The sequence below is a fragment of the Lipophrys pholis genome (assembly GCF_963383615.2).
Source record: "Lipophrys pholis genome assembly, chromosome: 5".
Lineage (NCBI taxonomy): Eukaryota > Metazoa > Chordata > Actinopteri > Blenniiformes > Blenniidae > Lipophrys > Lipophrys pholis.
In genome coordinates this window covers 27,347,811-27,363,712 of record NC_137628.1, presented here as the reverse complement: position 1 = coordinate 27,363,712, position 15,902 = coordinate 27,347,811, and the positions used below count along the sequence as shown (strand labels likewise).

At 42.5% G+C, this 15,902-nt stretch overlaps 1 protein-coding gene across 1 annotated transcript; it reads right to left on the bottom strand.

The window, feature by feature from the left end:
- Positions 1–1,657: 1,657 nt before the first annotated feature.
- On the bottom strand, positions 1,658–15,449 carry LOC308109409 (uncharacterized protein). Its single transcript, XM_080462948.1, has 11 exons — positions 15,243–15,449; positions 13,904–14,287; positions 11,615–13,507; positions 11,447–11,535; positions 11,236–11,294; positions 10,782–10,945; positions 9,171–9,336; positions 8,893–9,084; positions 6,163–6,384; positions 3,270–3,429; positions 1,658–3,162 (listed from the first exon to the last, which is right to left on the bottom strand). The coding sequence occupies exons 1-11, from the start codon at positions 15,283–15,285 to the stop codon at positions 3,088–3,090; spliced, it is 3,447 nt and encodes a 1,148-aa protein (XP_080319074.1). The 5' UTR covers positions 15,286–15,449; the 3' UTR covers positions 1,658–3,087.
- Positions 15,450–15,902: the final 453 nt, after the last annotated feature.

The window sequence follows — 15,902 nt, the reverse complement described above, 5'->3', positions numbered from 1 at the left end:
GAATGAAGCTGGGATATGCTTACAGCAAAACTCTGTAGGCCGTAAATCTCTCATCTGTCCTCACCCGGGTGATGTGTGAACTTTTAGAAGCCTGATCTACTGCACTGATTGAGATGCAATACACAGGCGTGTCTGGCAGTGAGGCGAAGCATCACTTGCTCATTAATTAGAAGCATGACGCATGCTGGTACAGTATGTTTGCCCATGTACTCAGAGTGAGACACAGCCACCTGTTGTCCTTTAGAACTGAAACTTCTTTCTGTGTGTGAGTATGATTTGAATCCTTATGCAAAAGTTTATCTTATAAGTTGACCGGAGACTAAGTGGGTGGGTCAGGGTGCTGTTTTAACTCAATAAGGGCACCGGACAAAGACTCATAAACTTACACTAGGAATTCTCACTGGCTCTATGTGTTCCTAATAAGGATATATGGGAGCCGGCTCTCCAAAAGGGACAGGATGTAGATTTTCTACACAGGGTCGCTTGTGTAGATGAATGCAGGAAGTGACCACATAGATGTGCAAACACACACACAGGCATGCATTTATCATTAGGTGTGGAGCAGCTAAGGACAACTTACAGAGAAGGAGGGTGTGGAGGGGGTCAATGAGCTGATCAGGGAATTGACTTTCAGCCTTGTGTTATCCTGAGACACACACACACACGCACACACACACACACACACACACACACACACACACACACACACACACACACACACACACACACACACACACACACACACACACACACACACACACACACACACACACACACACACACACACACACCAAGTATAGACGCAGGACAGGACAACCATCCCTTTAAGAGTTCCTTTGGATGACGTCCATATAAGGAGATATTGGAGCAAGTCACATGGGGGGGAAGAATGCACTGCTCAGGTCATGTGACCAGTCTTAGGAAATGAATGAATCTCCCTATTTAGGGTTGTTTGTGTGCTTGCCCCTGTGTGAAAGTCAACGCCATTCATCATGTATATCTGATCTATTTGGAACAAGAGTTAAAAAAAACAAACAAACAAAAAAACAAAAACACTATCCCTCTCACTCCACATCTCAATTCCTTTCTGTCAGAAATTTCACATTTTTTCCTCTGGACACTGCTGCCCTAGCCCAAGCCCTTACAAAAACTCTGCAAGTGTGTATGACTCATGCATGCATTGCAACACACACATATACTCACTCCCCGCCTGCATTGCTCACTCACACAGAGAAACTCTCAGGCCTGGCTCTCAGCTCTGACTAAAAGACCGTATATGGAAGAAGCCCAGCAGGTAGCGTCTGTCCACTCTTTACTCATCTCTTTCGTTCTCCCTCACCCAAACACCGATTCACTTGCTTCCTTAATCTACCACATTTCCTGTCCCCTTATATCATTTGCTTGTATTCTTTTTTTTTTTTTTTAACATCACACCTAAATGAGTCGTACAAGGTACAGACCAGTCATTTGTGGCATCACATTCCAGCTGAGTTTCATACACACCACTGGTGGGTGTGGCTCATGATTCGTATTTGTGTCATAAATTGAGAAAAAAGAAAGATGCACAGCAAAAGGCTCCTTCAAGTCATATTCAAAGATACTAACTTGTTAATAGAAATCTTCACCTGGAACCTGGTCAATATCTCAAGTCATTTGTATAGTTGAACACAGGACAACAGCATTTATTCATTTCAGAGGAAATGGCTGATTAAAAAAATATGTGGCCCCAAGGGGATCACAGGTTGTTGTTTTTTCAGCCCAAACCATGAACACAAGAAGAATATCAAGGTTAATTTGAATAACACGATGCTAAAATGACAGAGTTTGCATTGCAATGTTTAATTTTGTGTTGAACATAGCACCATCTAAAACAATGATTCAACTAAAAGTGCTAAAAGTCAAAGCTTCCTTGAAAAATTTGATTGGCAAAAATGGGCAAACTCGACTCACAGTTGAACCTCCTTTACCAAGATCTAACCATGTTTTCCTCTGAGAGTGTGTGTGTAATTATAGTTTACATGCCACATACAGCCCAAGTTGATTTTATCAAGGCATGGGCTGTAAAGCATAAATAATGTAAACATTTTTCCCTTAAAGACACGAGTCAGGCCGACGATTCTAAAAACCATTTAATGATCTATTCTCACAAAACCTGACATTTCAAAATTAGGTGCCTCCTGAGTCTGTGGTTCTCTTCAGACTGTTATTTTCATTTGGTCGAAAGACTTCTGCATCCTTACGTGTATGCATGATTTCGCAACCACCACGATCATGTCAGCGCTATGTTTGTAACATTAAGGTAGATGCTTTTCCTGATGCAGGAAGTGTTGCCATAAGCTGGTCACTGGTCACTCAGTCTCGCGTTATGCCCTGTTGACCCAATGGAAAATTCAGGAATAGCATTTATTTACGATCAAAACTTGCAGTGGTTTTCTTTTGCAATCTTTTGCTATTTATGCAAGGTCATCCCACGGGCCAAATCACATCCTCTAGAAGTACTTTGAAGAAAATCAGTGCGCCTTGGCAAGAAATTGTTTTGAATCATCAGTTTCTTAACACTCAATCAATGTAAGTTTTTCATTTTGGGCACAAACCCAACTGGACGTTTCCACATTAATCATTTATACAAGGTGACTTCATAAAGAAAGAAAAAATGAAATTCTGTTTACCATAATCTTCATTTGTTTTACATTTGGGGTGCTAAAACTACATTACCCTCGGCACTTTTGACATGTTTGTTAACACTATATACTGAGATACTGAAAAAAAAAAAAGCCATGTCTTTTCAATCCCCTCACCCAATTTAAAAGACGTGTATTCTTTTCCCAAGTAGGAGTATTTACGAAACCCATTGTGCCATACGGACATTCAGGCAGCCTCCAAAGACTCAACATCACACTGATTATTTAAACTGAGAATTACAGAAACAACTTTACAACATTTTAAACTTATGTACACATTTACATTGTGTTTTAAATTTCCTTTAATTAACAAAAACATTAAAACTTTAGCTTCACTGTACAAAAATCCACACACAAAAAACGAAGACCCACAAGTTGCATGGCATGTTTGATTCTCCTGTGCGTGTCAGGCAGTCCAGCTCCTCCCCAGATCTACCAGCTCCATGCCTTCGCAGTATGACCGCGGCCGTGACACCCTGACCTGGTTACACAGGAGAACAACACGTTATCACGTAATGAAACCTGAGACATATTTCCCTCCCTCCTAAAAACCCTTGAGCTCCACCGCATGCATAGTCAAACACTCACTGTGGGCGTCCTGTGAGCGGCCAGTTGCTGCAGAAGTGGGAACGGAGTCCAGTGAATGGGTTCAACCGGCCAGCTGCACACAGAAAGGTCACTGGCCTTACCCGAGTCCAACACGCCGTCCCCCATGCTCAATTCACTCCCCCTCCAGCCGTACTGGGAACTGCAAGGGCACAGAGGCCAAAGGTGTTAACTTATACAGATACTGTCTTTTTGCTGTGAGAATGAGTACAAATGCTTGCAGAGATCTGCAACTTTTTGGGTTAAAGTTTTGGGAACAGAGTACAAAATGTGCAAAGGGAAAGCTGGGCATGTCGTTTAATGATCGAGTTCATAGAGGTAAATTGTTAATAATTGAAAGGGAAAAACCTTCATGCAGAGGCTGGGGCACCTTTTGTTTTGTGTATCATTTGTATCGAGCTCTCAATATCTCAATATCAACTTTTTGTAGGGTATATCTATTTCATAGTAATATCCCAGATCAGCCCTCTCTGCCAATTAAAGGGGACATATTATGCAAAATTCACCTTCCAACTGTTTTCCTACAGTTATAATCGTCCTAATACCTGGAATGACGCCCCAGAAGTGAAGACAGTCTGTCCTCTCTCTCCCTGGCTTGTTTCAGGTTTTATAAAGTGTGTTGCTCCAACCAGCCAATCAGAAATCAAACCCTATATAGTGTCATCGGGGGTTTAGCCAATCCCAATCAAGGAAGGCCCCAACTTTGACCCTCCCACAATTGGGAAGTTCTGCTCTGGCACATGGCACCACGAGAGGAAGTACTTCCTCCTCTTCCCAAGATGGGCATGTGTGGGCGGAGCCAGTCCAGGTCACACAGACACAGCAGATTCTGAATGCAGCTCCTATGAGCCAATATTCAAATGAAGGAATATCAAGGCAAAGCTGGATTTTGGGCAATAAACTTTGAATACAACGTTTTTGTACCGAAGAGACCTTGTGAAAGTGTTCAAAAGCTGGACAATATGACCACTTTAACACACAGGAACATTTAGCTATAAAAATGCCAGACATTGTACGTCTACAAAGAGTTAAAAAGTTACTATTAATGCTGCCGGTACGTAGTAGATGCCCGCCTTTTCCTTCGATAACACCTTCAATCTTTCAACAGCTTCTTAAAGTTGTCTTGAAAGGAGTTTTACACAGGTTGGACACATGCACTCCGTAGTGCTCCAACAGAATGAGCAGAAGACACACCTCCGCGGTGTGAGGAATCTGGTTAATGAGACTTGGTTTGAGATGAGCTGGACCAAAGACCGAGAGAAAAGAAGCCAACCAATGTTGAGCAATATGTGTGAACTATTCCAGGACTGTTGGACGAGCTCCAGATGACGACACTCTGCTTGAGTGAGTGAGGAATGGTGTTACTCAAAGCAGAGGCGGCTTTTGATCTAAAAATGAGTTATGACCAAAGACTTCTACGGTATTAGGAGGAAAAAGATGCTGCTGAATGAATTCTGTAAGATTCAATCAAATATTCAGCGTTATTGTAAAACAATAAATAAAATGTTTTCAGGGTTATCAAATATGCCATGCATTCTCTTCCAGTTATTGGCACCTTTTACTATTAAATTCGCCTTCATATATCAGACAAGCCTCTACTTTGTCCACTTTTAAATAAAAAAAACAAACCTACTTTTACTTATTGGCTTTTGACCCAGCATAAGATGTTGATTTGACGTAGTTTTTTTCTTTTGGTCTTATGATTCCTGTTTTAGCTGCATTTTATAGTTTTATTTCTTATGTTTTAAATCATATTCCTCATGTACAGCAGTTTGCTTCAATTATGGTTGTGTGAAAGCTCTTTATAAATAAAAACGGTTTGGTATACTATTAAAAACCTTCCATAATAACCTATAAATCTCCTATGTTCACATTTAGAAGCTTCAAACATCTGTCTGCTGCTGGGTTTTTTCATTTTGCACTTTGATTTGGTCGCGGTTAAGTTGAAGAAAGTCGCAGCTTCTAAACAGTGCAACATTCTCTTTTCAAAACATTCCTTTGTGTGGCTGGGTGTCTGTTCTTTGGCTCATTGTCCTGCACACAAACAAAAAGCCTTCACCACAAAGTGAGTTTTCTGACACAGGTTTCCACATTTCTCTCTAACGTGTCTCAGATTTCACTGCATCCAGTTCCAGAAGGATCGACGTAGTCTCATCCCATATAGAGAATATCAGACCAGAGAAACTCGGGATTAATATTCTGCCTGGTTTAGTGTAAACCACAGACTGAGACAACCGTAGACCGATTCAGCTCCACGTCAACCTTTCATATCATGTGAGGATTTATTTTTTTCCATGATTTGTACAACCTATCACAGACTGTTCACACTGAATTGTTTCTTCACTCCGAATCCAGAAAGGATCTCAATGAGTTTATGACTGAAGCTTCTTGATGACAATACCATCCACCAGAATAGGTATTTTATTGAGTATGCTGTAGCCCTTCGAACTACTGTGGTTATGGGGACATGTATAGCTTTATCAAAGTATTTCAAGCCGAGTCAGCTCTTTTGTCTTTGCAATTGTCAAGAATCTTCAAACAATCTCTCTGTTTGTCTACAAAAGCCTTTTTTCTAGTGATTCAGCTCATATGAACACTGATAATTCAAGGTTTTCTTGTTTTGTTTGAGATAATATTTGCATTTCCAATGAAACAGGTGTAAATTGGCTGCATATTATTTTGATGTCTTTATGTTTAAAAACAATCTCATGTGCTCTTGTTGTTTTGAATATATAATATACATCCTAGATTGATTAATTTCCATTGTTTCTCCAATGTTTTCAGTATTGGTTCCTAATCATTTGGGGTGAGCTACACACACTGTGAGATATAAACCATTTACCAGCCTCATAATTGAACGAAAGTTGGTGTGTACCTGTGAGGGTAGATTGTATTGATGTGTGTCCCATGGCTGGGGCAGGTGGAGGCCAGGGACAGCGTGTCGTCGTGGTAACAGCAGGGGCGGTCGAGCGCCCGCAGATGCAGTAAATCATTGGAGCGTGTGAAGGCCGGATTGTCCAGCGAGTCCGCCGATCCCGCCCACGAACGCAACCAGAACCGACCCGACAGCTCGTCGAAGTGGTTGAACCTGCGATAGCTGCACACGGCAAAGCCCGAGAGGTCAAACAGCTACAGGGTACAATTAATTAACCTTTATTTGCGTATCGGTTTCAATCTGATCCATCAATGCTTTTTAGACACTTCCCTGACAATCCACACTAAATTCAAAAGTCTGAAACTAAATGAACAACGGTCCATCTTTACTATGAAGAGGAAACCCTTGAATCTTATCGCTGCAATTTCCTCATGAGCAAGAGGTTTCTGTTTGAAACCGTCTACAAAGCTTCGGGGAGAGTTTGAGTTTAGCTTAGTGATGAACAAAGGACTCCTCAGATGAGAGAAGGGGTGGAGTTTGACCCTGTTGTTGTGGATGACATCAGGTTTCATGAATGAACCTACTATGTTTCGGTGACAGACGGAGCTCTGTGTCCGTGAACTCTGCTGCTTCAACACACACACAAACATCTAGAGGGATAAACGTACTTACTATGATAATAACTCAAATAGATAGTAGAGAGATGAGTGCAGCAGTGCAGACTTGATTAAAACATAAATGATAACTACTATTACCATCGATTCTTTTCCTGAAAAAAAGGCTAAATCACTATTGTTGTATATTCAGAGACACTTGCATCAACATGCAAATAAAAGAGTATTTGACTGACAAATAGACAGAGTCCTCCCATGATTCTCAAAGCATTGTCAAGGTTTGTCTTGATTTAAACATAATTTGGACACTGAAATCTGCTAGCCGTGTTAATATAAAGAGTTGTGTTTTCTAACTTAACAGAGCCTTCATAGTGCCACCTTTAGTCTTTGGGGAGTTTGTGAATTCAAGCCCCTGAACTTGAGGATTTTTACCTTGAAACATGAGTATGCTCCTCCTGCTTTCAAGCACAGCTTTAAATGTATGCAGTGAAACAAAACCCTACTGCCTCGTGTAGGGAGGATACACTTTTCACTCCTTTTGCAGTTTCTCTTGGTTTGAATTCAAAACTCCTGGTGGAAAGAACTTAAATGACTCTTTAACTTAATAAAAGAAAACTAACAAAATGCTGATTCTTTACTTGGAAAAGACAACATAAGTCACAGCATTGTAGATATTAGAAGGAATGTTGTAAAAAATTACCACTGGAAAAAAAAAGTTCCAAACATGCTTATATTTGAATCAGTTTTTCATTGGATGCAGGAATTCTTTTTAAATAGGATTCTATGAGGAGGAGAATGAGGGTTTTAGCTGTTTTTAACAGCAGGTTGGTTCCCCTCCAGGCTCAGTGTCTGGCCTGACACAAAGATGTCTGCAGGTTGAACATTCACATTTAGATGCAGCCAGGCTGTTTGAGCATTTTCCAACAGTCCAGCCTTTATCTGCAGTTTGTGGTTTGGCAGCGAGGCTGTGACACCTAGTGGAGATTGCTTGTCACAATTATATCATTGCCTGGGTTTTTCCCCTCTTGAATCAAAAATCATTATCTCCTTATAGTTAATTAAATTTTGTCTGTGAATTCCTCAATATGTGTGGCCTTACTGTGACATTTTAAAGTCAAGCATAATACCCTTTTGAAATCTGTTGTGGAATTTTGTCAAATCAACCTACTTTCTTCTTTAAAAATAATTTACAAGCATAAATGATGACCGAAGCTTATTTTCTCTGAATAATTTGCCAATAAATTCACACATGGATATGAATGAAATCTGCCATAAGGATTGTGGTGCCAGGGGCACAGATGAATGTGACTCATGTGAAAAACACATCTTGCTTTGAGCTGCTGATTCCTAACCAAGTGCTAAATGTAAAGTCTTTTTATTCCTCTAGTTTTTATTTGAAATCAAGATACAAGCAATTTGTTTTCTAATTTTCTTTTCCAGATCTGTGTAGTGTTATTACAGGAATGTAAGATAATAATGTATTCGTCCATTTCCAAGACAACAGAGGGCCCAAACGGGTGTATCCGTCACAGATTTCCATGTCCCAACATTCACAGCACAAAGTTAATGTGACAATCTGTGCGACTTACAAAACATTCCTATCTGGCGCGTGTCCTTAGCCCCATCTGGCATACAGATCACGAGAGGAAAATACTTTCTCGTGACAGGATTTGCTTTCCACTCAAACATGTTACAAACTAAATAAATCACAAACCAACTTAAATATGTTTGGGGTTTTTTTGGGGTGTGTGTGTGTGTGTGTGTGTGTGTGGGGGGGGGGGGGGGGGTGCTAAGTGAATTATCTCAAGTTTCTCGAGCAAAGACGCCACCAAATAGAAAAGCGTCTTTTTCATTTTTCCCCATATTTACAGACTGACTCCACAGTTGCTATGGTTACGTGTGCAGTGGTTTAACAAAACTGGTAGGCTGGAAAAGCCCAGAAGACCATCTCATTCTGTGCTTTACCCTGCAGATTTCTAAGCCTTCGGAGGAATCATCTTCTGAAGGATGTGGCCCTTGACTTGAGACTCAGAAACAGTATGTTTCATCCATTAAGAGGATCTGCATTTGACACATATTGCTGGAAGTTGATTTACCAGAGTGTGTTTGTGTGTACCTGCTACGGGTCTGATCCACTTTGGCCTGAATCAGAATGGCTCGGTATCGCCGTACCGCCACCAAGGCCAAGCCGCCGATGACGGTCACGATAATGACTAACACAGCGAGACACGCTCCCACGAGTCGCGCTCGTGTCATCCTCACGTCACACCTCCGCCCCATGTACCAGAAGTCATCACCTACGAGGCAGCTGACGTACAAATCAAAAAAGTGATTAAAAAAAAAAAAAGAAATATTCTGAAGTGGAAGGAGAGGAGCATGAATGGAAGATCTGACCGGCAAACGGGCGGTTGGCCTGGATGGTGTGTGCAGATGCCGTGGTGGTGGCAGTGGTCGAAGTGGCAAACGGAGGAACAGCTGTAGTTGGCACTGCCAAGATGGGACCGACACTTATAGCCTGAGGGACACTGCAGTAACCAACCACACACTTCTCCCTGCAACCCTGGAGGGAACAAAACAATGAACAGTACACAAAACTGGTGAGATTGTGAATACTCTTCACTTCTTATTGAGGAAGACGACTAAAATCCATTTGATCAAAGTTTCCACACCGAAAGTCCTCAAGCCAAAAACGTTTACAATGAATAACTAGTGTGGAGGAACTTCTGTTGAAAAACCTGATTTTTCTTTTTTTTTTTTGATGAAAACAAGAGTAAAAAGTAAATAATTTTCTGTTTGGCAACACAGTTGGAGGCTTGCACATGTGGACATGAACTAGTCATCACAAGGACGACGTGAGTCTGTCAGTAGGTCAACATTTTTAGGACATAAAACTCTTTGTCATTTTATCACATAAAAAGTATGGACATATTCATGACAGAAGCTGCTTCCACTAATTATGAAAATCACTGAGTTGTGATTAAGGTGAATGTAAATACTTCAAAAGTAAAACAAGGAGTCTTGTTTGTTCATGAGTTGTCATGGACAAAATGAGCCATATTTTGTGTTAAAAGTGAGTTTATTCTGTCAAAAGCAGAATAATAAATGTCCAGCATGTGACGTCAACAACAATAATAATAAAAATACAATTATACTCAAGATATGCAAACATTACAAGACAAGTGTGTCTGGTGCTTATGGTCAACTCATCCAGACTATGGATGCAGTTAAATATGTCACTTGTGATGTACACATATAAAACACATGTCTTTTTAAAGGAAATAATTACTCTATTATATATTACACTTAAACTCAAACTGTTGATTCATAAGAAAGAAGGGCTATTATTTTGGTCCCTTAACATAAAGAAAGTATTGTAACATACTGTGCACTTTGAATTTAAATTTTCACATTTGTAGTTTGACGAGGAAAGTAAAATTAGATTGTTGAGAGAAAAATATTTTCATCATTGCGTTGATATGCCAGTTTAGATGTTTGTCTGATAACGTTCGACCAGCTCCCGATGTTATATCGTGCATAGTTTGTACAAATGCACTTGACATGTATGAGGTAGAGTGCAAGTCAAAAGATGCCGTGTAAAAATGATGTCTGTTGCTTCAGTCATGTGTTTGGACAAAAATGTTATAAGCCACTGTATTTGTCCATGTTAAATAGATGTATATGCTCGCTGTATACCGCAGCAAGCGTTAGTCAGCCAGTGGGGTAATGTGATTTGTTATAACTAGGCTAACTTAATTTATGGTGTTGAAATGAGCCCAGTCTTTCTCTATCTGGGTTAACAAAGTAAAGACATTAAGACTGGAATTCCCAGTCAGGTAAACGAAGCTGCTGCTACTGATTATTAAATTGCAACTTTTTTTTTTCTTTTTCGAGAGAGACTACGATCCAAACCGGTCAGACAATTATTGATTACGTAAAAAAGACTGGCCATAAACCTTCCCAAGCTCCCCACAATTTTATGCAGGCATTATCAGCCTGTTGTCTCACCTCCAACTGTGACGTTGGCGATCCTGGATGATCTGAACGCCGTCCTCTCCCGCAGAGCTTCAGCCAGTCCCGTTTGTTCCAACAGCGAAGTGGGTCCAGACATGCTGAGCCACTGCAGAGCCTCGCTGGTTCTGAAGAGCACCAGACTCTGCACTGCATGGCCACTGGAACAACAGCAGGACGGGAAATTCACTGTCTTTACCTGTTATTAGACCACATTTAATTTTTTATATATACTCCCATTGCATAATTCCATCCATCCAAAACTGAGCTACAAGTTGCTCCGAAATGGTGTGTGAGCCCCTCGCATAGCAGCGTTTGTACTCAATGAATATAAAAGGAAGGATGTAAAGCACACAGAGATTACTGAAGCAGTAAAATGTACTATACAACAACAGTGCTTTACCTCCTGTTGGCTGAATTAGGAGAAATTGATTCATCTACGCCTCCTCACCTGCTCCAGACTCCCAGCAGCCTGCTGAACCCCGGGGCTCTCTGTAAGTATGGTTCCACCTACAAAGAAATTGAGAAGTTTGCATTGGCTTTTAAAAAAGAAGTCACAGTGGTTCCAACCAGAAGAAACTCCAGGTTTGGAACTACTGCTTCAAATCTATTCTTTTTTCCTCTATATGACAGTGAACTTGTGTTTGGGTTAAGTTCCTCACCCAGGCAGCCGTTTCTTCCTCTAATCCAGCAGTGAAAGTCGGCTTGGACTCCTCTACAACTATCTGCAGCAGCAGCTCAATGTACTCAACTATACAGAAGGAATCACAATAATTCTCATTAATACTCAGCGAGTAATCCCAAACACATAGATACTTCACGCACAGCACCTTTGACGTCGACGGGCTGATCGGGCACAATGTAGAACTTCGGAGTTTCTGCAGAGCTCCAGGTCAGTGTGGAGGTTGCGGCTGAAGCAGCGAACAGTGAATGACTCTCCTTCCTGGGAGGAGAGGTTGTCTGGAGTACGCCGGGTTCTGGTGGTCGAGCCGTGGGAGTACGTGAGGTCGTGCTGCCGAGCGTCCACTGGCGGTGCTCATCCCCTTTATTTTCATTTTTCTCTCTTCTGCCATGATCCGATCGTGTGGTTGTAAATGAAACCAGAGACGCTGGCGTCGTAGTTTCAGAGTTGTGCTGCTGTTTATATGAGAATTCCGCAGGCGTTGAGAGAGACAGCCGACCGTCTGGCCGAGGTATGTGGGATGTTTCAAGGGGCGTCGCAGTGGATTTGAGGTCCACAAAAGCCTGGTGCTCGGTGGAGTCATTGATAGGGGAGGTTAACGTGGTGTGTGAACTGTCAGACAACTGAGTGTTTGTTTGGAGTGTGTGTGGAGATGCAGACAGCAAAAGAGGAGTTGGTGAATTTGTGGGCAGGTTGTCATTGACGTTTGTGTGAGTTGGGTGCAACGTGTATGTTTCTGTGTTTCGGGCATCATCTCTCATTATTACAGATGCCTTTGTTGTATAGAAAGTCTGTCCACCGTCCATGCCAACATCAGGAGAGGGGGAGATTGTACCCACACTCGTGTCTACATTCTTGAGATATCTCCGTGTGCTTTCTGCGTCTTGGGTGCCGGCCGGAGTGACGAACAATGAGGATGAGTAGGAAAAGTCTGTGAGGCTCTCTGTACTCAGCTCGCCATTTGTTTGACTCTCAGAGGAAGAAACCATCACATCAAGCACCTCTGTGTTTACAAACTTCTCCGACAGCTCGATTGCAGGAGTCTGAACAGTGGCTTCTGATACGAATGAGTCACTTTGACTTGAGTTTGGATGAACTGACGCAGCCTCTGTGGTGCTAACAGCAGCGCCAAACTCCGAGGCATGGGGAGGGGAAGAATCAGCCCCGCTGGGGCCTTGTGACTTGGAAGTGGACTCCGAGACTGAAGTGGGGTCGGGATAAGCACTGAAACCGCTCGAGTCGTGCTGAGGAGATTTGGGGGAAGAAGTTAAAGGACTGGAGGTGGTGGAGGAGGAAAGATCGGAGTTCACCCTATCGGTGTTTCGCAGGCTCCTCCAAGAATGAGCTGGTTTATCTCTGGCCATCCCGACAACAGCGACACCTTGTGAAATGTTGATGGTGTCGCTCTCTCCGGTCGTCCGAGATGGAAGCTCTTCGGTAGAAGATGTGATGAGTGGGAAGCTGGAGCTGGACACTCTCTGGTCAGTTTGTGTGGTCGTGTGATTTAACGCCTGTTTGGGTGTTTGGCTGGATGCGTGTTTTTGCAAATCTGAGAGAAACATGGAATGGAAACTCAGGGTTGTTTCTGTTATGGTTGGTCGGGCCTCAGTTCTGGTGTGTATGGATTCTACGTTTGTATTGTGTTCAGGCTCAAAATATGGGTGTGTTCGTTCTCTGGCAGTAATTGGAGCATCAGTGAGGTGAGCAGCTCCAGATGTATCCGCTTCATTGTTTGGCTTTTCCTCAGGAAGAGGGAGAGTTTCCCTATCAGCGCTCCCAGCAACAGACAAACCCTGCGGGGCCGAGGTGGGGAGCAGCGGCGCTCGCTCCCAAGTCGAGCCGCTAGAAGGACACCGAGGATCAGAACTCGACTCCAGACCTTCACATGGGTGACCTCTGCCCCCCTCTGTGCCTTTTACTATCTCTCGACCAATAGGAGCTGCACTTGTAAAGCTGGTTCCTGTCTGAGTCCATCCAGTGAGGTCTCGGTCTGGATGGTGGGTTACGCGGCCGTCTGAGGAATTCCTCTCATCTTCCTGGACTGGACAACCAGGAACAAACAAAAACCAGAAGCGGGACAGGGTGAGAAGAGACGGCGTGGAAACCACATCTACGTAACATTCACACAGCCCACTGAGCATGACAACTTATCATTTCACACAGTTATGGCTCAGAGGACATATTAGATGACACACTTCCACTGAATGTTTAGCTTCAAAACACACACGCACCTAAATAATGTTGTGTTTCTGTACAAAAAAAACCTTTTTATTCTGAAACTATGTTGACGACATGAGCACAAAAAAACCACTCAAAACAAGTCTGAACCAAATGTCATTACAGCAATTGGATTAAACTCTCGTGATCGGACAGTGCAGGCCAGTGGGCCATACGTACCCAATCAAATAAACTCCAAACTGGAGGAAGGGTTTCTCACCATAATAAGTCAAGTGAAGGACATTTGACGAGTGTCCGTCTCCAGTCCATGTGAGCGCTGCTTTGTTTGTGTCACAGCCGGAGAGCACAGCCATCCTCCCGCTTTCCAGGGCCTGATTTTCCTCCTTCAAGACGCATTGCACCGAAATGCTTGAACTACTTCCTGACCATTCGGGTTTTAAAAGTACCGTCTTCCCTGCAGGGACGTCTATCGTCCAAGTGCAAACTGAAAGCTGTAAGGTTCTGTCGGACTCTCGCTGCACAGGGTGAAATCTGTCCGCGTCTGTAAAAAGTCCAGGTAAAGTGAGATTGATGCGGACAGCCGGGTCCTGGTCCAGTCTGACATTTCCAGTGCAGCGGAGGTGCGACGAAGCCCACGTTTTATCTGAGAAGAGAAAGACGGCGCTGATCAAAGGGATTAATAAACACTGGCATAAATCTCCTGAGCAATTTGACAGAGAAGACCATTGTGTTATTAAGATTGCTGGAGGAATACGCTGAGAAAATGTTCACAAACATGACATGTTGCATTTAATGATTTGAGTGACATTATAGATAAAGACAAAATCTATATTTATTTTGGAATTTTATATACTCTGTTGAGCCTTTGTGGAGAAATTACTTCTCCACATTAACCTGTCCTCTTTCTCAGGGACCCACAGTGGCCGACCTGTCCACTGTGGGATTTGAACCTGTGAACTTCAGATCTGATGTCCACCTCTCTTACCTCTAGTCCAACAAATATCAGATCACGGTATAATAGAAATTCTCTCAATTCTTAGGCCTTACCACAAAATCATCAGTGTAATAATGAGTAACTGGAAAGTGGGAAAGGTTCCACATCAGAGTGGGAAAAACCCACATCAAAAGACTCAAACTGGGAACATCATGATTGGAAAGTGAGTGTAAAGTGTCACTCCAGCCAACCTACATAGGAAAACGTAATTCTTAATGATGCCCTCTGTTGGAAATGTCTCAGTTAAAAGTCTCAACAATCAAATAATTAAAACGACTGAATACTGCATATAAGAAAATTGACAAAGCATAATTGTATCCATATTTTAGGTTGTATAGTAAATTACAACATTGTATGTCATTGGGGTTTTTTTTTTTGGCAAACCTCCAAACTGGGAAATGGGACTTTCCCAGCTGGTATCTTTCCAAGTCAACATAAACAACATTATAGTACTTACGGATATTACAGCAATATTATACAAAAGTTGATTTATAGATTCTGAAGATACTGTTTCATTGGAAAGTGTGTCAGTTACAAATGATTTGAGACGAATAATTATCGCACAATATTGACGGTGTGGCAGCGGGAAGATGCATGTCCTTACCTGTTGTGGTAATAAAAAGCAACACACAGGCGATGAGCTGCATTTCCAATGCTGAGACATTTCAGTGTCGCGCACACTGTTGATCCTGAATCCATACAGTCTTCCTCTTTCAGCTGTCAGTCTCCTCCGCAAGGCAGTGACGAGGGCGAACAAACTGCGCAGAGAGTAAAAATGACCTCCAGTCTTCTCTGCTGGACAGTCCCCTACAAAGCGTCACAAACTTTCCTCCTCCATCATCATTTCCTCGGAGCGGAAACGTCCGCGCTGTCGGTGCCGCGGCGCCGCGACGCGCCGACACCTTAAATGAGGTACACGTGTGTCCGGAGAGATGTGGGGCAGAGATTCTTTTTTTTTTTTTTTTTTTATTTTTTTTTTTTTTACACCGCCTTCAGGCTGCGTCCTGCGACCATTTAAACGTTTCTGAAGATGAGAGGGGAAGAGAAAAAAAACAACAACCGGAGCGTTCGAGACAGACGCTTTTCATTTTACGCAGCGCATAAACGGTAAACACAGGAAACCCTCATCCACAGGAGGCACGGAGACATGAGAGGAGGCAGTTCATTAGAGACTTTTACGCTTTTACACCCCGCCAAGAGAACTGACAGCCTGCGGATGAATAATATGCTGGAGCAAAATGACTGGTGAGCGTTGTTTGAGTTG